This window comes from Macrobrachium nipponense, chromosome 43 (genome assembly GCF_015104395.2).
Source record: "Macrobrachium nipponense isolate FS-2020 chromosome 43, ASM1510439v2, whole genome shotgun sequence".
NCBI lineage: Eukaryota > Metazoa > Arthropoda > Malacostraca > Decapoda > Palaemonidae > Macrobrachium > Macrobrachium nipponense.
In genome coordinates, this window is record NC_061104.1 from 50,767,904 (window position 1) to 50,791,579 (window position 23,676).

The 23,676-nt window shown below is 43.3% G+C and overlaps 1 protein-coding gene across 1 annotated transcript in view; it reads left to right on the forward strand.

Moving 5' to 3' along the window:
* Positions 1-23,676, forward strand: part of LOC135213920 (cartilage acidic protein 1-like) — a 34,588-nt gene that overhangs the window by 7,184 nt on the left and 3,728 nt on the right. Inside the window, 10 exon segments of the mRNA XM_064248014.1 lie at positions 4,530-4,609; positions 12,986-13,078; positions 13,294-13,532; positions 14,207-14,242; positions 14,245-14,305; positions 14,573-14,718; positions 15,245-15,382; positions 15,539-15,687; positions 15,848-15,931; positions 18,249-18,387. Of these exon segments, the coding sequence (XP_064104084.1) occupies positions 4,578-4,609; positions 12,986-13,078; positions 13,294-13,532; positions 14,207-14,242; positions 14,245-14,305; positions 14,573-14,718; positions 15,245-15,382; positions 15,539-15,687; positions 15,848-15,931; positions 18,249-18,387 (1,117 nt within the window). The 5' untranslated portion in view covers positions 4,530-4,577.

The following is a 23,676-nucleotide window of genomic DNA, read 5'->3' on the forward strand; positions in this document are numbered from 1 at the left end:
CAGTACCTCTGTGACTCAGATAGCAGATTTTCTGCATACCTCAAGAAGAGACGTAACTTTTCTGCTTCTACTATCAAGGTTATAGGAGCATGCTAGCAGCTGTCTTCAGGCATAGAAACCTTAATCTATCTGATAATAAGGATCTACAAGATCTTCTTAGATCCTTCGAGACAACTAAGGAAAGAATACAATCCTCAACATCTTGGAATTTGGATGTAGTCCCTCAAGTTTCTCATGAGTGACAGGTTCGAACCCTTACAGGAAACATCCCTTAAGGACCTCACCATGAAAACTCTCTTCCTGATTAGCCTAGCAACAGCAAAGAGGGTCAGCGAAATCCATGCCTTCAGCAAAACTGTAGGTTTTCAGACAGGGCAAAGCCATCTGCTCGCTACAGTTGGGATTCCTAGCCAAAAACGAACGCCCCTCCTCAACCCTGGCCCAAGTCATTCGAAATTCCGAGCCTCTCGGATCTCACGGGTGAGGAAAGTAGAGAGAGTTCTTTGTTCCGGTAAGGTCTCTGAGGCATTACTTGGAGAGAACGAGACAAATACGTGGCACTTCAGAAGGGCTTTGGTGTTCGGTCAAGAAACCTCTCTGCAAATGTTCGAAGAATGCGCTATCCTTTTTTTATAAGGCAATTAATTAGGGAAGCGCATTCAGCATGTACTGAAGCAGATATGAAGCTACTTAAAGTAAGACTCACGAGGTTAGAGCTGTAGCAACCTCGGTAGCATTTAAACAAAATAGATCTCTTTCAGAATATCCTGGACGCAACATTCTGGAGGAGCAAAGTCAGTTTTTGCGTCGCACTATCTTACGCAAGTGCAAAACTTTGTATGAAGACTGCTACACACTAGGTCCGTTTGTAGCAGCTCTTTCAGTAGTGGGAAACGGGTCTACCCCTTAAACCCATAATCCAATACTCTTTTTCTTCTCTTGGAACTATTGAAAAGTTATGGTTGTTTGTGGAGAACTGGATGCAGTCTTCCACAATCATTGATCTTTAGTCCAGGTGATCAACTTGTTCCTTAGTAGTGCCCGGAACAAGAGTATTGTAGGGAGTCTAGTTCACATAGAGGTTTGAACGGTTGACAGTCTCCAAGAGGTCTTCAGCCCCCTGGGTGGATCGCTGGACCTCATAAGGAAAGCCAGACACAATGAGACAGGATATCATTAAAGTCAGCTTCCTTAACAGGTACGAAACCCGTAAGTTTTGTTTTTATTAAACACTTCATGTCAATTCCAACGATGATAGCTGTTTCTGACCCTCCACCAAAGGGTTGTTTTAATCAGCTATATATATAACTACCAGGTGAGTTAGATGTTTGAAAATGTTATTTTCATGATAAAATAAATTTTTGAACATACTCACCTGGTAGTTATATATAATTAAATTCCCACCCTCCTCCCCTCTAGAAACTATGGGCATGGAAGATCTGATGAATAGTTGGTATGGTGCTACGTACCTGGTAGAGGGCGCACAGGTGGTGCACCTGACTACCCAATCGGCGATTGCCGCGAGTTTGAAATTCTGCCGTGACGTCAGGGACGTAAGCTTATATATATAACTACAGGTGAGTATGTTCAAAAATTTATTTTATCATGAAAATAACATTCCTTCCAATTATGCATACAAAACCTTGTCATATACTAAAGAAACTGTTTGTGCAAGCTGATGCAGTCAATTTTGTTAACAAAGCTCCACTTATCCTTTGCTTTCTGCTGAGTGCATGTTGTTGCTAAGAAGCTCAGGACTGCTGTTTCTGTAGATTTTCCTAACTTTTTTGGATATTTTTGACTTATCTGTGTGCTTTTTGATGTTTTAGAAAATGCTTGCATCTGAATCAGTGTATGATATTTTGTCTGAGAAATCTGAACATAAGAAAGTACCCTGGGGATAAGAAATGTTTATATTAGATTCATGTCCATCAAGACACTGACTTGCATAAATTTGATGTTCTTTCCAGAGGGTAAAAATGTTCTAAGGATTAATCTTGTGCTGAGCGTAAGGTTGGGTGTTAACTTAGTGGCTGAATTCAGCTCTTGACAGAAGATGAGCTAGTGGGTGCCTTCCTTTTTTTTCAAGTGGTAACATTTCTTTCACTATAAAGAGTGTTTTTTACCCTCTTGCTGCTGGTGCTCTGACTCCCACCACTAAATCTACTTCTCATCGGTCTACCCTAGCTGATATATTGTACCTTCTCCCTTTCTACAATTGAGCTATCAGCCAAATGCATCTTGGGTGGTTCATCTATCTTGGCAGATCAGCTCAATATTTGGCATGCCATTGGGACAGTGGTCCTTGCACCTGTACATAGCAGAGAAGCTCTTTGATGTTTTGGTACCCCCATGTTCAACCTGTTCACAATATGGCTAAACAGGAAGCTCCAATACTCTGTTCTCAAGTGCTGGACCCTTAGGCTGCATTGAAGATGCCTTCCAACACCTTTTGAATGCCATCTATGTGTGTGCTTTTCTGCCAATCTGTCTGATCCAGCAAGTGATCAGCCGAGTGTTAATCACTCTGAGTCTCAAGATGATCCTGGCAGCTCCTTGTTGGCTAAAAGCCTAATGTTATCTTGAACTGCTGGGCTTTCTCACTGAGGTGGTGAGTGAAGTACCATGGTTGTTCGTATTGCTTCAGTGTCTCTTGCAAGAAATGGAGGCTTTTCTCACAATGTTTTGCAGGAGAGTAAAGTGTTGTTATATAGTACAGATCTACAACACAAGTCTACTAGGCAAAATCAGCCATCTTCTGTAGTTTGTATTGTCAGGGGTATCTTTGTTGGAGCCACTGTTCAACAGATAGCAGCTTCAAGTCTACCACTAGTGATGATGAGCTTTGAACAGTATTGCCCACCCCATGAACTAGGCCTCTGAGATGGTTGTCATTCCCATCTTCTGGAGTCTCACTCAGGCACTGTTTGAGCCTCTGAGGGAAACTACAGACCAAGGTATGTATTACTCTCAAGACTGTTTTCATGCTGCTTTAGTGTCATAAAGAGATTAGGTGAATTGCATGGTTTTTCCTATGTAGTGTGGAACTTGAGGAATGAAGATACCTTTTGTTCTTGATTTTTCTTGAGTTTGTTGGAGAAACTGATGGGATATGTGATTCTTTTTTATTTCATCTCCTAAGACTTGCTAGATGATGATTACTATGAGATGGCATTGGGTACAGTATGAGTTTTATGGGACTAAGTGTGCAGGACAACAATTTAGGCCACGCACAAGAAAAAAATGCATCCAGTACACTGCGTCATTCTTGCTTTGGAAGGCTATCAAGCAGGCATATAAGTTGTCTGGTGAGAGGTTAAAGCTCCATATCCCAAGTGAGCATTTACTAAGTCAAGGGTACAGGTCCCTTCCTAGCACTCAGGAGGAACTTTTTCCATGGTGTCACAGGTACTGAAGGCAGGTGTTTGGTAGCACCAACACCCCTTGCTATCTGAGGAACATTGCATATAGGTAAGTTTTTGGACACAGCAACATGTCACCTAAGATTCATGGTCGTGGTGGTGAAAGATCAGATGGAAGGAAAATTACTGGCACTCTTCCCTTAGTCCATCTTATTCCACCCATCAGCCAACAGCTATATTCTCACTAGTATTGGTCAAGCCAGATGCAGGTTAATTACACAACAGAGCTTTCAATCTTTGGCTTTTGTTGTAGTTATTATATTAGATGTGACTTTTATCATCACTCATGTAACAAGAGGCATGGGTGGGTGGTAGAGCAGACTTATCTAGGATTTTGTGCTAACATGCTACCTTCCAAGCTGGTCTTCCCATTCCACAGGAAAACCAAAAGTTCTAAATACTTTCTAAAGTATGATTACATACTTACAAGTCATACTTTGGCACAGGGTCACCATCTTCCACATCCCATATGCCAGGATGTACAAATGGTTCCAGGAGTAATTCTTCCCCTGCTTACATATGTGAATGGACTGCAAACATTTCTGGATGGGAGATCAACATCAGTCAGAATCTAGACAATGCTTCTCCCCAAAGAAGTGAACCTTTGTATAAAAGATCAAACTATGTACCATATATTTATATAGGAACTAATTGGAAATTAAAGATAATATAGATGTATATGCAATTTTTGAAGCAATTTTTGAAATGTCAATATAATTTTTTTTTATCAAAAACCCACTTTTAACCAATCCTGCACTTCTCCCTGTTGCTGAAGGAAAAAGTGGACACAGTTTGCTAAGTGAGTGGTTCCCCTATACCCCCTGCCTCCCCTTCACTCATGTGCCACTAGTTAATTACTGTGTTACCAAGCATCAATGACTAAGCCTACTTTTACCAATGATATATCCATATAAAAGACTCCAATACTTAAATCCAAATTTGCAGTTTTTTGGTGGATGGCAAGGTACACATATGGTTTTATTTCACTAAGCATGATTATTTCTTAATTTAGCTTTCAAAATTCACTTTAATCTTTTCATTCTCTTCAGAAACTGAAAATATATCAGTTAAAAATGATTAAAGGATAATAATATTTCTTTTTTTCAGATGCAAAGACAGTAATAAAGAGGAGGTAGTGAAGTGAAAAACTGCAACATGTTCCAAGACATAACACAGGAAGTGTTCAGGTATAGAGATGTTGATGATTACCAGTACGTATGTAATATTTGATTACCAATACATATGTCAGTTTTTAGAAACTAATCAAATAAATTTGTTTTAAAAACTATAAACCTTATCTTTTACATGAGTAATCGTAGCACAAGTTAGTTCAGTTGTTCAAGTTCATCAGCATGGTAGTTTCCATTAAAGGCAGAGGGGGGAGTTGGGGAACTATACCTTAGTTGTAGGTAAAGGCAGGTTGGTGAGTTAGGAAATTACTAAGTCATTTACTCTCTTGCATAATCTCTCATTTTCTTCAACTGCCTTTGAGATGACACATCTCTGATACTGCTGCTTTGTGGTTTTGGAACTTGATCTCTGGCCGTAGAATCCTTCTCCATTATGCTGTGCTTCTCCAAAATATCATAAAGAATCTTTATTTCCAATGGCCTCAGACCATCCTTGTTCCTTGGAACTGGCTTGGGATTGCCAAGGGCATGTGTATGACCATCCAGTCATGTTTTTTCCTACCCTGTCACTCATGACCAGTTGCCCTTACTCAGCACCATTCTGGTTCTACCAGACTGACTATTGGTCAATGGAGTCTCAAGGGTTCATTTAATCTTTTGCCTGAACACATCATTGAATCTGGCAAATCTGGTTTTGCCATAGATTTCACTGGGAAGACGATGGCGTTCATCATACTCAATAAATGCCAACATTTTATGTATGCAGTTGTTTACCTTTATTCTTAGGCTCATGGTATATGACTCCATGGTCAACCAAGCAATCAGATACACCTTTTCGATCTGCTTGGTGAAGGGACATTCTCATCCACTGCTGACTCTGTGAGATTTTTGGGTCCTATTCTTTCGAACTACAACTGATCCTATTTACATCCTTATATTGTTAAGTCTATTGTAATCATTCATCTAAAGCTAGTACAGTGGACCCCCCGTATTCGCGTTCTCCGGGTTCGCGGACTCACACATTCGCGGATTTCTCTCGGGAATGTTTCCCTGCATTATTCGCGGAAAATTCGCGCATTCGCGGTATTTTTCTATGAGAAATATCCACAAATTCCTGGTTTTTGTTATTAATTTCATCATAAAATGCACTTTTTGTGATAAAACTATTAAAAAAACCAAGTATGAAAATTTTTAGTGGTTTTTCTTAAGTTTTAACTAACAAAATATGTTATTGTTATGATACAATAAAGTTTGTTCATACTTACCTGGCAGATATATATATAGCTGTATTCTCCGACGTCCGACATTTAATTTCAAAACTCACGGCACACGCAGTGGGCGGCCAGGTGGGTTAGTACCCATTCCCGCCGCTGGGAGGCGGATATCAGAATCATTCCCATTTTCTATTCAGATTTTTCATACCACTGTCCCCTGAGGGGAGGTGGGTGTGGTACTTTAATTATATATATCTGCCAGGTAAGTATGAACAAACTTTATTGTATCATAACAATAACATTTTGTTCATGAAACTTTACCTGTCAGATATATATATAGCTGAATCCCAACATTGGATGGTGGGAAGGGACAGAATAGAAGGATTTAGGAAACCTCCTAAGTGCAGATGATTGACATCTTGATTCCTTACCTGTTAGCATAGCTGACTTCTTGATTACTGTCACTGAAGTCTGCTTTTGCTTTACTAGAGTTGCCACAAGGTAGTGACCTGTGTAGTTGGTGCGCTCTAGATGATTCTGTCAACGGGGGCCGTGACCCACAATGTGACTAACTAGACCATATTGACCATACTGTGAGGGCAACGAAGCTAAAAACCACCACCTGACCTAACCTATCGAAGTTAGTCCATAAACTTCTAGGCTAAAGAAAGGGAAAGCGCCTCAAGCAACCAACCCTTCAACCATAAAAACCAACACCAAAATTAAAAAGCACACCTACCCATTTTCTATAGGATAGTATTTGTGCTGCTCCCTGCCCCAACACCATTTCTGCGGATATGTATGGTCCTAGCGACTCGCAGTTTCTCATATGCCGTCTTCACATCCCGCAGGTAATGTGAAGCAAACACAGAGTTGCTTCGCCAAAAAGTAGCGCTAATGATATCATTAAGTGCCATATTCTTTCGAAATGCCATTGAAGTCGCAACAGCTCTCACTTCATGGGCTTTTATTTCAAAAAGCTTCATATCACCATCCGAGCAGGAACGCATGGGCCTCCTGATGGTGCTCCGTAAAAAGAATGCCAGTGCATTCTTCGACATAGGAAATTCGGGTCTCTTAACGAACACCATAAGTTCTCAGAAGGACCCGACAATCTTTGGTCTTTTGCATGTAAAATTTGAGAGGCCCTGACAGGGCAGGACTCTCTCTGGCTCTTGTCCGATGAACCTCTGTTAACCCCTTAATTTCAAAGGTTTTTGGCCGGAGGGGTTAGATGGGTTTCTCATTCTTCGCTAAGAAATTAGGATCCAAGGAGCACACTACACTGTGTCCTCTGAAACCCACATCTTTACTAATTGCCTGAATTTCACTAACCCTCTTGCCGTGGCAAGAGCAGTTAGGAAAATCGCTTTCTAGTAGTGTCCTCTCAATGAGGCAGCATGCAGAGGTTCAAAGGGAGCCGACATCAAGAAACCTTAGAAACTACATCAAGGTTCCATGATGGAACTTCGGTTGTAGTACTTTGGTTGTCTCAACGATCTCAAAAGATCGTGAAGATCTTTATCATTTGTCAGGTCTAATCCTCTGTGGCGGAAGACAGCTGACAGCATAACTCTTGTATCCTTTTATTGTGGGCACTGCTAGTTTGTCCACATTTCTCAAATGCAGGAGAAATAAACTCAGCGATTGGTTCCACAGAGGTCGTGGAGGAGGAAATACCTTTTCTTCCATACACCATCTCCTGAAGACAGCCCACTTCGACTGATAAAAACTGCTCGAGAGGAAGCTCTTCTCGCATTGGCAATAGCCTCTGCCACTGATCTTGAAAAACCTCTCGCTCTGGCCAACTTCTTGATAGTCTGAACGCAGTCAGAACTCAGAGCGGAGAGGTTTCCGTGGTACCTCTCGAAGTGGGGCTGTTTGAGAAGATCGACTCTCTCTGGTCAGGGCCTTCTCGGGAAGTCTACCAGAAGAGACATGACCTCCTGTGAACCATCGCTTGAGGGGCCAAAAGGGGGCGATCAGAGTCATTCTCGCTCCTGGCGACGCCGCAAAAAAACAAAATTCCTTGTTACCTCTCCTAAGGAGTTTGAACGGGGAAAGGCGTACACATCCATCCCCGTCCAGTCCCATAGGATGGCATCTACCGCTATTGCTTCCGGGTCGAGAACTGGAGAGCAATAAATCGGAAGCCTCTTCGTTTTCGAGGTTGCGAAGAGGTCGACTAGCGGCCGTCCCCACAACAACTTCCATAGCTCTTGACAAACTTTCTAGATGTAGGGTCCATTCTATGGGAAGCATCTGATGTCGACGGCTTAAAAGATCCGCTCGAACATTTTGAATTCCTGAAATGAACCTTGTCAGGATCACTATGTTTCGAGCTTTCGCCCATAGAAGGATGTCTCTCGCCTATCATGAACAGTGATCGGAGTGTGTCCCCCCCTGCTTTTTTATGTAAGCGAGAGCCGTAGTGTTGTCCGAGTTGATCTGGACACTCGGCCCACCAATCGTTCTTCGAAGAACTGAAGAGCCAACCGAATAGCCTCCAATTCTTTAAGTTTATGTGCCAGGACCTCTGTTCCCCTCTCCAGAGGCCCTGACACTTCCTCCTTTCCTAGTGTTGCTCCCCAGCCCACCATGGAGGCGTCTGAGAACAACACTAGGTCGGGGCTCAAAGCTTGAGGGACATCCCTTCCGAGAGTTTGGTCGGATCTTGCCACCACTTCAGATGATCCTTGACCGCTTTTGAGATAATCAAAGTCGAGTCTAGATTCTTGTCTTTTCCAGTTTTCTGCCATAAAAAAATGGAGTGGCCTGAGGTGCAACCTCCCCAGGGAAACAAACTTCTCCAGCGAAGAAATGGTTCCCAGCAGACTCATCCATTCTTTCGCCGAGCATGTTCTTTCCCTAAGAAGGCTAACACTTTCTCTAAGCATCTCTGCTGACGTTCCTTTGATGGAAAAGCTTGAAAAGCCCGCTGAATCCATCTGAATCCCCAGATACACGATGGACTGCGTGGGGATCAGATGGGACTTCTCGTAATTTTACTATAAGGCCCAGGGCCATTCTTGTCAGCTGTAATGTCGTCTGAAGGTCCTCCAGGCACCTTGACTTCGAGGCGACTTGATTAGCCAGTCGTCCAGGTAGAGCGAGACTCTTATCTTCGATAGGTGAAGCCATTTCGCCACATTCCGCATGAGGAAAGTAAAAACCATCGGCGCCGTATCAGACCGAAGCACAGAGCCCTGAACTGGAGACCTGCCCACCCTTTTAAGACAAACCTCAGGAACTTCCTTGATTGGGGATGGATCGGGACGTGGAAATAAGCGTCTTGAAGGTCCAATGACACCATCCAATCCCCTGGTCTCAAGGCCCCTAGCACAGACTGAGAAGTTTCCATCCTGAATTTTTCTTTCTTTACAAAAATGTTCAGTCTGCTGACGTCTAGGACAGGTCTCCATCCCCCAGACTGCTTCGGAACCAGGAATAACCTGTTGTAGAAGCCTGGGAATCCAGCATCAGGACTTCCTCTACGGCCTTCTTTTCCAACATTTGATCTAGAAGGTCGAGTAAGATCTGTTGCTTCTCTGACTGGTATGCGGGCGACAGGTCTATCGGCTTCGTGCTCAAAGGAGGTGCAGAGAGGAAAGGGATCTTGTATCCTCTCTCGATCACATCTAGGGTCCAGGTGTCCGCCCCTATCGTCCTCCATGCCTGAGCAAATAAGGTGAGTCTCGCACCTACAGGTGCCTGAAGGGCAGAAACGTCAATTTTTTCCTTTCTTGATAGAAGAGATCTTACCTCTGAAGGACCCCTTCCTCTCTGAAGAACCTCTAGAGGAAGGTGCTCCACGAAAGGGCTTAAATTTCTTCTTGGGTGCTGGAGCTGTTGAAGTAGAAGCCTGAGGAGTAGGTCGTCTGGAAGATGAGTCAAGAGGTCCCTTGTTGCTTTTTCTTGCAAGTTTACCGACAGATCCTTAATCATGGACTGCGGAAATAGGTGCGTAGAGAAGGGGCGAATAATAACTCCGCTTTCTGAGCGGGAGAAACTGCTTTCGCCGCAAAGCTACAATAGAGAGCAGTCTCTTCTTTAGCAGACCTGTAGCAAAATGAGATGCTAACTCATCAGAAGCCTCCCTTACTGCTCTATCCATACAAGCTAATACACTCGAAAGCTCTTCCAGCGAAATCGAGTCTTGACTCCCTCGATTGTACATCCAAAGCCCCGATGGCACCAATCTAAAAAGTTAAAAACACCTCTAGCGTCTTAAATAACCCTTGAGGTGATGATCAGTCTCCGTCATTGTCCAGGAAAACCTTAGCCGATGACAAATAAGACCTCCTTGGAGCGTTCCACCAAATTGGCGAAATCTCCTTGAGAAGAAAGACGGTGCTTTCAATCCTGCTTCTTCTCCTGTTTCGTACCAGATCCAGCTCTCCCTTTCAGTCTAGATGGAGGAAGTGCAAAAGAAGTCTTCCCTTTAACCTTCCTTGAATCCATCCAATCCTGGACTCTCTTAAACGCTCTCTTTGCAGAGAGCGAAGTGGCCATCTTAACGAAGCCAGGGGCCTTCCTGGCCTTCGATGAGGCAAATTGTGAAGGTGGAGAGCAAGGAACGGGCGCTTGAAAATTATCTGGGAACAATTTCTTAAGTAAGTCCGTCAACGTCTTATAGTTTGACGACGCTGACGCATTTGGTTCATCATCATCAGTAGGGCAGCGATCACTAGACGAATCCTTCTCTCGGTCATCAGCGCCCTTCAAAGATCGCGATGACTTCGACACTTTAACATGAGAAACATCCTGACGTTTCGGACTCAACTGTTGATCGTCCTGGAAAGCGTCCCGATATGCAAGGCGCCGCGCGTTCTGAGAAGCGTCCTGCAGAGCGTCCTGATGTGTAGGACGCCGTGCGTCCTGAACAGCGTCAGCTCGAGCGTCTTGCTGAGCGTCATGATGTGTAGGACGCCGTGCGTCCGGCCTGAACAGCGAGTCAGCTGGCAGCGTCTTGGCGAGCGTTCCGCGCGTCTTGAAAAGCGTCTTCCTCGAGCGTCCTCTGGTAAGCGCTTCGTTGCTCAAGACGCCGAGTCGTGATCATCAACATGCAAAGCTTGAACTTCCGATATTGATCCTTGAGCGTTCTCGGCCTTTTTGACAAAGACGCGGCCGCCTGGGCGACAAACTCACGTCTCTGTCAAATTCGTCTCTCCTAGACACCCTTTCATGAGGAACGTAATCACGTTCTCTAATGCGTTCGGCTACTAGGAGGAGACTCAAAGGCCGAAAACGCGGAGGAGGAGCCGGGGACTGCTAGTCCTCTTAACAGGCAGCCACCTATCCTTCCTTCGATGACTAGTTTCTGCCTCTTTCTCTCAAAAAGGAGGCTAACTGTCTCTGCATTTCCCAAAGCATTTTCCTTGAAGGGGAAAGTTCTCGATCAGGAGAAGGACTCATCCTGTGCGAGGAAGATGGGCGAGGGGATGCCCTTTCCTTCAACTCAGGAACATGCTTAGAGCGACTTGGACGCTCGAAAGAGTCCTCCCCTGATGAAGTCTTGTTCCTTTTCTGTGGCGGAAAAGCTTCAAAATCTTCAGGTGATGAATCTACGTAATGATCAGAAGGACGTGAAGCGTCCTCTTCTCTGAAACCTCTCTTAAGAGGCGACAAGGGCGACGGCCGCTTGTGCGACACCTTGCGCCCCTGCCGCTCTCCCCCTGAGAGGTCTCGAGCGTCCCAACCTCGGCTGGGAGAGGAAGTCTCGAAGAAGAGAAGCACTCTTTAAGTATTCGTGCCCGTGCACGAACACCAGCAGCCTGAGATTCGTCCTCAGTTTCTGCTGAAGGGAACGTCAGACCGGTCATTAGATCCCGTAACCCTCCTTCGGCTTTCAGCTTGCCCTCTCCCTAAGGCCTGGGAGTCCGGCAGGGGCCTAGGCCTAGAGCATTATGGGACCGATCTGACCCCCTTCCACAACACTAGATGCACTAACACTTTTATCACAATTCACATTTGACTGTAGAGCAATCACTTTAGATTCCAAGGCGCGAATCGACTCCATGATCGTAAATAATACGCTTCCTTCTGCAGACACTTCCTGATTGTTCGGAGGCAATACAACAGGATCAGGTTGAATTACATCTACAGGAGGATTTTAATGAGATACAATTCTACCTTGACTTCTACTCACAGAAGCACTCCTAGAGGAAGACCTCCTGATTCTATCACGCTCAAGCTTTCTCACGTAAGAATCATATGCCTTCCATTCAATTTCAGTCAATTGCTCACACTCGATGCATCTATCATTCAACATACATACATGACTACGACATTTCCGAGCACACTGAATGAGGGGTCTACCGAAGCTTTTTTCGGCAACCTCACCTTACATTCATGCACCTTACACACCCTGAAGCTAGCAGAGCTAGATCCAGGACATCGTAATCAAAGAAAAGTCAAAGCCAAATCCAAATCAAATCCACTATCACGTATGCCAAGCCAACAAGCCAAATCAAAACCAAAAGTCAATCAGAATACTCAAGTTAGCACAAAGAAAGTTTCAAAATCCTAGGCGAGGTCTGTAAACAGTTGTTTACCGACCGGCGACAGAGAAAAATCTGAATAGAAAATGGGAATGATTCCTGATATCCGCCTCCCAGCGGCGGGAATGGGTACTAACCACCTGGCCGCCCACTGCGTGTGCCGGGAGTTTTGAAATTCTGTCGGACGTCGGAGAATACAGCTATATATATATCTGACAGGTAAGTTTCATGAACAAAAGGCTGTTTTTAGCGCTTTTATAGGGGTTCCAAACATTCGCGGATTCTAACTATTCGCGGGGGGGTCTGGTACGCATCCCCCGCGAATACGGGGGGACTACTGTATATTGCATATAGGCATACACGACTGCCCGAACAAAGTATTGTGGAAAGTAGATAAACTCAATACGTATTGTTCAAATTGGACAGAAGTGTGTAGCTGGCTATTAGTTGGTCTCTGCAGGTATATGCTGTAATACTTTATCATGGAAATTAAAATCAGCCAATATAAAGCACTAAAATTAAAGTTTTTCTTTTTCTAAAGCTTTTTGATAAAATATATTAGTACTTTTATAAATTTAATGTCACCAGTTCGAGAGAGAGAGAGAGAGAGAGAGAGAGAGAGAGAGAGAGAGAGAGAGAGAGAGAGAGAGAGAGAGAGAGAGAGACTAATATTTATTGGAAAAGCTTATGCAGTCATCTAATTGGCTTCTCTCACACAGGACAAGCCCACAGAGCAATCCCAGACAATTGAACTACGGTGTTGCTGTTACAGATGTGGATAATGATGGTGAACTTGAGATTATTGTTGCAGGGTTAGTATGTGGATAAAAAGCCCTTGGTCTTGATAAATAGTTTTCTTGTGAAGGAAGTCATATTGCATACTACACTAGTTGTAAAATGCATGTTAATTTTATTTAGAAGACCTCTGTGATCTGAGTATACATGAAAAACTGACTACAAACTTCCAGTTTTTGTATAATTTTGTTCATGAGTCTTCTGAAGTATGAGATTCTTTTTACTATTTTAGGTATGATGGTCCTAATTTGGTACTGAAATATAATAAAGAAGAGGGTCAGCTAATGAACATAGCTATTGATGACCCAAGGTCACCGTTTTATGCCTTACGAGATGATAAAGGGCATGCCATTGGAGTATGCGCTTGTGATGTAGATGGAGATGGCAGGGAAGAAATATACTTCTTAAATACCAATGATGCCTATTCTGGGCTGGCAACCTACTCAGATAAACTGTTTAAATTTAGGAATGGTATGTACATGAGAAACTGCTTCCAGCAGAAACATTTTTGCCATGGGTTGGTTTTTTGGCTATGAATACAGCAGTTAGGGGAAGAAAATCATTACTTTCTTAAAGTTAAGCCATCAGAATGATTTCTGCAAAAATCTTCATGAGGTTGTACTGATTTTTTTTTTCTTGTATACTTATGCCCATAATCCACCATCAGTTGCTTTAATAGTGGTTTACAGCTATCCTTTTTGATGAAACATTTCATATGATGTATACTCAATGTGTATCCAAATTGAACTACAGTGCTCATATCTATTTCAAAATTCCTAGTGTCTTTTTAGTATTTTATCTTGTGAAGGGGAATATTTTCCCAGTTGGAGTCTTACAAAAATATGCAAATTGGTTTATGCTTGAAAAATGTCCCCAAAAGGAAAAGTGAGACTTGCTAACCATTTTCAGGATTTTATACAAGAAAATAAAGAAAGACCCTGCTAAGACCTATCAATTTAAGTTTGGGGTAATTTGTGTATCGGTTCTAAAATGGCTAGGAAGTCTCCTCTCTCCTTTTGTTGCCCAATTTTCCTCTTGACGTAAAATATTATACTATATATAAATAAGGATTGGTTTAGGAAAATTGTTTAATAATAAAGTTTTCAAGGGTTAGAAGTGAATTTGATCCTAAACATCTCTGACAGGTCGGTATGTGGATATTTTATCAGATGAAGTAAATGAAATATTGCAAGCTTTTTTGCTGGACGATCAGTTGCTTGTGTCGATCGTAATGGAACAGGGAGGTAAGTAGCATACAGTTGTACTGTGATATTAAATCCAGGGGAAAGATGTGAAGAAATATTTCCAACTGGTTCCTGTGGGCAGGAGTGGTTGGAAGACCCAGACCTATGACTTTGTATACGTAGTTTATAAGGTGTTTGTTAATCTTGATATAACTGGTTAATTACTAAGAAACAACTGTTTATAAAGCAGAATATATTATTATGAATAAAAGAGTAATTTATGTAAGTCATGTAAACTATACACTTCACTATTTCTATTCTTGCAAGATATGCCATTTATCTGGCAAATTATGCAAATGGTCGAATTGGAGCTCACTCGCTTATTGAAATGGACGAAAGTCGCAGCAACGTATCCAAGGGAATGCTGGCTCTAAAAAATGTTGCAGGAGAAGCAGGTGTTGAAAAACTGACAGGTACAGTATTTATGGGGAAATACAAATCATTCATTATTAATGGTTTGCAGTGTAGCAGGAATGGATATTTCTTCGATTACTTGACTTTGTAAAATCCCTGAAAGAGCTACAGAATGTACTGTAATGCATTCAATTTACATATATGTGACCTATGGAAACCTTTGTAATACATATATTGGATTTCTGCTAATTACTGAAACTGGACACCACATTGAAACACACCGACAAGTATTACACAAAATAAGCTTTACTACAAGACTACAAATTTTTTACTTCAAAGAAAAAAAGGAATGGTATTCTATATCTACAAGTATTTCACATAAAATTAATAACTTCCTAGGGTAAACTCAGTAATAGTATAAACATTTAGTTCAAGTTTTTAATTTATCATTAACAAGTAAAAGTTATGTAAAATATGATGGATGTGAATGTACTGTACTCATCAAGCTGTCCCTTAGATTTCACCATATACAAGTTATTACAAAATGTGGAAAAATTTTCATAATGTAAAACCTTCTGTCCACAGGTGGCCGGGGAGTACCAGTAGGACCAATACTAAGCAAGGATGGACGAAGTGATATATTTTGTGATAATGAACATGGCCCCAACTTTCTATTTAAGAATAATGGCAATGGAAAATACACAGATGTGGCAGCTCAGTGCGGTAAGTTGGAATTAAAAAAAATTGAACAAATTAATGTTATGGTTATGTGCTACTAATGTTAGACAGTTATTGTATTTTTGTAAAAATTAATTCTTAAACCTTATTTTCAGTACAATTATTGATTGGAGACTAAACATTGGTATATTCCTTACTCAGGAGTTTCTGATGCATACCAGCATGGGAGAGGTGTGATGCTTACTGATTTTGATGGTGATGGGAAATTAGATATTGTGTATGGCAACTGGAATGGACCCCATAGAATATTCCTACAGACAGATGATGATGAAGGGCAGCCAAGATTTAGAGTAAGTCTATTTTACATATACGTATTTATATAAGTATTGTGAAAATGCATACGTTAGATGTACAGTATATTACGAGTTTCTCTAATAGCTTGAGAATGCCATATATAGTATATTCTTCCATGTTCACAGTTTATACCAATATTTTTGCTATTCATTACAGAACATTGCAACAGACGAATTTGCTGAGGCCTCCCCTATAAGAACTGTCATAGCTGCCGACTTCAATAACGATGGTAATCTCGAGGTCTGTATCTTTCTGGGGGTTTCCATTTTTCAAATTTTTATTTAAGTACTACTATTCCTATAGTTGGTTTAAAGTAACTGAAATATTACACGTGACAAGCATTGTATGATAGAGAAGCACTATACCTTAGATGGAAAATTAAGTGAAATAAGAATAGTACAGTACTGCAGTAATATTAAGCAGGTAGATTTCATTCATTCAAGTGATGGATATGAGCAAAAGAATATGCAATTGATGAAAAAAGAAGATCTAATTAAAGATTCCTTCTTGTTAATTATATCTGGGACTTAGCCAGACAAGGTTTGTCAATTGATGTTCATTGAATTTGTAGTTAGGGTTGGACAGACCCCTACCAGCACAAATAAAATACTAGTGTATCAGGAGGAACTTGAAAGTATTTCTGCTGGTTATGTCTTAGTATTTTTAAACAACAGTATTTTGTTATTTATGTTTCATTGTTAAATATTTGAGGAGCTGTCTATCATGAGGAAATGTTTCAATTTTTTTCTACTGTGGTCTGAATATTGCTCTCTACTTTGGCCTTCAGTATCAGCTTGCTTCTGAAATTGTTGGATAAAATCTTGAGCTCTGTCAAATTTCTCATTGAAGAGTCTTTGTATCAATCTTTAGCACTTATACAATTGCTTTATTTAACGTGCTGTTTAAAATTGTAATTCTGATCATCCTATGCATTCACTCTCCAAGGCTATATGATCCATAACTATTTACAAGCTGTAGTTAATTCCGGGTCTTCTTTTTGTTTTTACTGCTTTTATATGTTATTTCTTTTATACAGTACAGTGTATTCTTTATTTCTTTTTATTTTTCTGTACTGGGGATTTGTCCCTAATGGAGCCCTTAGGCTTGCAGTATTCTTTTCCAACCAGTGTTGCAGCTTGCCAGTCATATTATAGTGATAACCTTAACATTCACAAGCTGACATTCATGGTCTTTTAATGTCCAAAGATACTGCATTCTTTTGCCTAACTAATCAGTTGATAAGTATGTAATAGTAGGAAACATGAGCCACCTGGAGCCTAAAACACGATTGTCTAACTTCTTAATTATTCTTATCTCATCATTTCATTATTATTAACCTCAACTTCTTTTCTAGTCTTTTAAATTCTTGTTGGTTTCTGCCTTCTGAAAAGCCAGCATTGCATTTAGCAACTGCTTATTTCAAGTAATTATACCTTTAATCAGATCCTCGTTGGACAAGTGGTTTTCGCGCCCGCCTACCAATCCAGTGGTCCAAAGTCCAATTCTCGGCTCTGCCAATGTGGAATCAGAGGAATTTATTTCTGGTGATAGAAATTCATTTCTCGATATAACATGTTTTGGATCCCACTATAAACTGTAGGTCCCGTTGCTAGGTAGCCAATTGGTTCCTAGCCACATAAAAATATCTAATCCTTTGGGGAAGCCCTAGGAGAGCTGTTAATCAGCTCAGTGGTCTAGTAAAACTAAGATATATTTAATTTATACCTTTAGTTTTCTGATCACTACACTTTTATTTGCTGTTAGCAACTGTCCAGCCACCTGATATGTGGCTATATGGTCTCATATCCAAACTACACAAAAAAGTAGGGCAATTAATTGATTGGTAACTGAGGTTCTACAGTTTGTGCATTTGCCATACTACTTTTAATCTTCTGCATTAGACAGAGTACAGTGTTGGAAAACATTTGGAGACCACTTATGTGGGCATAGATGATTGAAGGGTTTGTATATAAACTAAATTGGTCAACCTAAAGTTCAGTTCTTAATTTTTTTAGGTTAAGGTATTTCTTGCAATTTTGAGCAATTTTTGAAGGTATGTTAGAAAATTAAGCTGGTTTTAATTTGGTTTTGCCATGACTTATTTTCATGTATTACATGTTTACTGTAACTCGGTTGATGTGTAGCATTTTCTACCAAACACAATTGACAGTAGATGAATTATTGTCTATCAACTAAAATAACATTTGAAGTCAAATATTTCACAGGTCTATAACTTCTTGTCTCAAGAGGCAGGCTTATATTTTCATGTATATTTAGGTTCTACTTTTTCAATTTTTTTTTGTCCCTTGGGCATGGGATAGATCTGGGTAAGTTTAAATAAAAAGGTTTGACTATAGTTGGGATTTTTGGGGATGAATAAAATTTTCTTCAGATGCTAAGAGATGATATGCTTGTGATTAGCATTGGTAAAGTAAATTTGGGATTAATTGCTTGAGTTGAAATTTACACTTAGTACCACCAGAGCCAGAAAAGAATTGACTTAAAATATTGTTAACAGAACAACTTTTTGCTTTTGCTAGCAGCAATTTTCTTTCAGATTTTACTCAACAATATAGCCTATCGTGGTCCTGCTCCAAACAGACTATTTCAGGTGGTTCATGGTATAAATGGACAAGACCCAACTATAAATGAAATTCACATAGGTGATGCCTTAGAACCATATGGCCGGGGTACAGGTACGTAATAATTTCTAAGCAAGATTAGACTTGTGAGTTGATTACAGTTGGTGTTAAGAACTCCACTACTGATATGTACTGTTAAGTGTCTTATATGTAAGGGGTTCATATACTACAACTGCTGTGTAGTAAATTTTAACTGTCTGAATAGTTGTACTATAGCTGATCCAGGTAGTAATAATTTGCTTTTATGAGGTAATAAAATAGGGAACTGCAAAGCTTTAGTCTAGAAACTGAAGCCCTTGGTTAATACAAATACCAGCAATAATCACAGAGGAGTAATTATAAGAATTGTGCCCAGGATTCTTTCTGGTCATTAGACCTTGATTACAGCAACAGGCTTCAATAAAAGAATGAAGTACAGTTATTAAAAGAAAGTAGAACTTTTAAGATTTGTGGAAGGTATCAGTTGGGAAAAAAGAATACTCCAAAAAAAGATAAAATACATTTTCAAGTGAGGCAGGCTAAACAGAAGTTTTGGATTGTGAAAAAAGGTTGATGATCTCTGACAAAATGAGTGAAGACTCAGAAAGGGTAAAAAAAAAAAAAGACATTGAAAAACACCCTTGGGAGGTAGTTCTTAATGTCAATCTATGAAACATATTTTAACTTATTTTCACTTATATAAACACTGATGGCATCTAAGAAACCCAAGTATGGAATTCCAATCATGGATTTTAAAAACTGTTCAAGACTGGCATTCGGATAGAAAGAGAGAGAGAGAGAGAGAGAGAGAGATACGAGAGAGACGAGAGAGAGAGAGAGAGAGAGAGAGAGAGAGACGAGAGAGAGAGAGAGAGAGAGAGAGAGGTATTGCTAAATGTTATGGAATACTTGAAACCAGTAAAATGTAGATTAGAGATAGAACATAATGCTGGGATTTATATTAAAAATACTTGACGAGAGGCCCTACACAAGGGACTTCAACTGCTCATCAAACCTGAAAACAAGAACTGCAGATGCAGAATATAGATTTTACCAGCAAGAAATATGCACTAAAAGGGTTGAAAACTGAAGGGGAAATAAAACCTAAGTTTTAGTATTCTCCCAGGAGTAATGGAGAAAAATTAGGAGAAAGCAAACTTAGTAGATACACTATGTGTAATATACTAATTTGCAATAGAAAAATCATGTTGTTTCCGACACGGCATACAAACCTTCGGTCCGTTTTACAATAGGAATGGTACTAGCGGCAGCTGGATAGGTCGTAAGCTTTCGAACAAGGGGTTCGGTAGTTAAACTGCTTGTCCGACAGGCGCGCGCGCGCGCGACTGGGAGGTAACAAACCACTTTTGCTTTCGGCCTGCTGGCGTGTAGACCTGTATCATCGCTCTCTGCCCGCTTCATCGTCGTTGCTTTCGCATAGTTGTGTTTTTCTTTTTCTATTTATCTAGTGAAACTGAATTGTAAGTACAATCATTTCATATTTATTTCCTCATTGAATCAATTGTGAATTAAGGATCTTGGTTTCTCCACGCCCGATAACCGATTACCCGAGTGCCGGGTCTGAAGGGCGTAAGTGCGGGAATTCATTTTCCCCAGAAATGATCCTTGTATTGTGTATGCTCGGTGCCGAGGGCGGGAGAGCGCTCGCTCCGAGCTTAGATTTTGGTTGGAAATGTGTAGATGAAAATTGTAAGTAAGTGCCCTTTTCATTTATATTTTTTTTGACCTGTATGCTCGTTGCCGAGCGAATGCGCTCGCACGAAAACTTATTCTGTATGGAAGTGGAATCGCAAGTACAGTATTCTTTTTCATTTTCAATATATTTATTTTGATTGTAGCAATACTCATTTTGGATCAGTTTCCGCGCGCTTTACCCGGAAATTGATCTTTTCCCCTTTTTATTGAATGAAGTGAAATCGCAAGTGCAGTTCTTTTTCATTTTCTATATTATTGAGATTGTCATTATTTACTTGGATCAATGTTTCCGCTATTTGCCCGGGAATGTATCCTTCCCCTTTTTTATTTTGTATGAAGTGAAATCGCAAGCGCAGTATTCTTTTTCATTTTCATATATATTTTGATTGCATCAATTCATTATGGATCAAGGTTTCCGTTCATAATCGGGAATGGATCCTTTTACCCTTGCGCTCGGTACCGAGGGCGCAAAATGCGCTCGATCCGAGCCCTTATTCATTGTGAAGTGAATCGTAATGCAAGATTCTTTTTTCATTTTTTATCCTTTTATTATTGATTGCATCAATATTTATTTGTTCAAGTTCCGCTCAGTCAGGGAACTGATCCTTATGCCCTTGCATTCGGGCCGAGGGCACGATTGCTTCTCGGGCTCTTATTATTATTGTTGGGTACGATGGGTGCTGTGCGGGGGTGGGGCACGAGAATCCCACCCCCCCCCCCGCTCAGCTCCCACAGATGGCCCTTCCCCTTCGGGGGGGGGGGAGGTTATCTGCGTTCTTCTCATCGCCCGATCGTCGAGCGTGAGGGCGCTCGGTGCCCGATGTACAATTGTATTCGGGGTCTTCCGTCGTTCGGTGTGGGCTCACCCCCCCGCGCGAGGGGACTTCCCCCACTAATCACTACTACTGTTATTTCCGCAGGTGCTACTGCCACGAGGGTGGACCTTGGTGAGGTTATGGGCGTCCTTCCATTTGCAGGGCGTGCTAGTGTCCAGGGGCTGCGGTTCTATGTCTGGGCCTACTGCGGTCACCATGGAGTGGTGACCACGCTCCAGGTGACGACGTCCCTCCTCACCTGGTGTACTCGCCTCACGTGGTAACAGTCTTGCCTACAGCCGCTGTGAAGTGCCGTTCGCCGTACCGAGAGGGGGGCGTGCCGCCGCCGCTCGTGGTTGCCGCGCTGCCGCGACCACACTTCCGCTGCCCTAGAGCTCGCCCCTGGACCTGCCGCCGGTACCAGGATGTTGTCTGGCTGCTGCTCCACTTCCTGTGTTTCCGGTACTGCTGCCGTTCCTGCCGATTCTGGGCTGACTGTCTATGCAGTTTGCTGCGCCCTGCCGTTGCTGCGCTGGCTGTCCCTGCCGCGGCTGCGCTGGCTGTCCCTACCGATGCTGTGCTGGCTGTGCCTGCTGTTCCTGAGATGCCCATACCTACTGACGTCGTCCCTGTTCGTGGTGGTACTACCCCAGACTTTGGTCTGTCTGTACAGGTGCGTCCGGGCCCTGTGGCTTCGGCTACAGCAGCCCCGGCTCCGCCCTGGATAGCAGATCTTACGTCTGTCCTGAGGAAGCTGACGAAGAAGAGGAGGAAGGTGTCGTCGTCGTCGTCTTCATCTTCTTCATCGTCGTCGGCTGCCGCCTCTTCCCCTTCGACTTCTAGGCTTCACAGCCGAGGAAGAAGAAGGTTGCCTTCTCCCTCCTAAGAAGTCTCCCTCGGGAGCTTTCTCGGGGACCAGTCTCAACCTCGGTGGGACGGGAGGGTCCTTCCGCTGGTCCTCCTGCTCCTTCGGGGAGCGGGGCCCGTCTCTTCTTCCGCAAGGAAGAAGACTACGGGGACCAGAGGGGTACCGGCTAACACCGGTACTTCCTCGCCTGGTGTCAGTGGTTCTGCCACTGCATCAGGGTCCGTCTCGGCCTCTCGTTCGCGGGAGGTACCGAGTGTACGGTCGCCTACCAGCGACCGTGCAGCCAGGAACCAGACCTCTGAGCCCGCTCAGCGTCAGGTTCACGGCACGGAGCGGAAGACTGGTGGACAGCCGCTCACGCGACTCTCACCAGACCAGCTCTCACTCTCGCGGCGACCAGCTGGCTACCCGGGGACGTGACGGTCCACGACCGACCACGGGCTGAGGCTGGGAAGAGGTTCCCCCCGTTCGCCGGTGCCAGCCACGGCTGGAACCAGCGACGTGACGTGCCGTGAGGACAAGCACCGGTCTCACTGTGACAGTGGAGCCTGCAGGTCGCCTGACCGTCGCTCTCACAGAGAGCGATCGGATACGGCAACCAGCACCAGCTCTTCTGACACTCGAGATCGGGGCCGCTGTGCTCAGTCCAGCCGTTCTCCACAGCGAGACGGTTCGACCAGGCCTGCAGCTCGATCGCCACCGCGGGTTGACGATCGCCTGCAGCCCTCCAAGCCTGCTGGTTCTGCCAGCGAGCGAGGAGGGAGCGTCAGGTCTGCCTCTCCCGTACCTTCAACTCCTTGGGTTACACCGGGAGGAGCGAGGTATTGAGGAGTGATCGTGAGGGGTGCGCCCCTCATGATCCCACCACGACGCCCTAACGTGCCAGGCACGGTTCTTGGGACCGGCTAGGACGTATGCGCAAGTAGATGGAGAAGACCGAGAGGGCTGTCGCTGTTCCCCCTTCTTAGGAGGAAGGTTCTCGGAATATGCTCTTGTTCGAAGGGCTTAACGGTCCCTACTCTGCAAGATGCGTGACTTCCGAGATCCAGAGGAACTTTGCCGAGGTTATGGCGCTGATTCGTCAGCACAACGACCTCGGGGAAGGATCGCCGCTCCCACCAGCAGAGCCACGTCTCGGCTCGAGTCGTTTTGGGGCCCGAGAGGGAACCCAAATCGACGGTGGGTCTGCGTGATCGGAGCTTGCCGACTGTGTTGAACCAGGTAGTCTCTCGTCTCGGACAAGAAGGCTCTCTCATGTTCTGGCCGTCGCGAACAAGCTACTTCACCTCCTCTACTGCGACAGAGGCGTTTCTACGTGTCTTCGGACACCTCCTGAGAGGTTTCGACCTCGACGAGGACTGGAATGAGTCGGAGGACGGTATCGGCTCTCTCCTGTCAGGTGTCAATCAGCCCCACCCAGACGACGTTCACAGTGGCGGCAGACCCTACCTACAGTATGAGTTCGTAACCCTCCTCGGGAAAACGTTTTCTCCTGACGATACATTTTCCCAGGCTCTGAGAGGGCCATCGCCGTAAGGCGATGGCTGCTCCTTTCTTCTCCAACTGCTAGTTCCGCTGGGAAGGCGAGCCAGATCCAATTCCTCCCCCATTCCCTCTCTCCTTACGGCTACGAGGGAAAGGGGAGGGATCCTACAGAGATTTCTCTGTAAGATCCCACGTTAGGGGCTGCGCTACCGGGGGGACCTTCGGGTCCTACCTAACGTAAGCCCCGTCGTTGAGGAGGGATCCTGCCCCTTTCTCGATTTCTACGGGAACGAGAGGACCACCAGCCGATATCGTTTGACGAATTCGGGTGGGGGGTTTCGCAGAATGCTTAGAATTCTACGGAATTTCTAGCGCACATCAGAGTGTTCGAGTTTTTTACGATCTCCAAACACTTAGGCGAGACACGGTCCAAAGTGAGCGAGAATCCCCGATAATTGTTACACGATAATCGGGAACCTC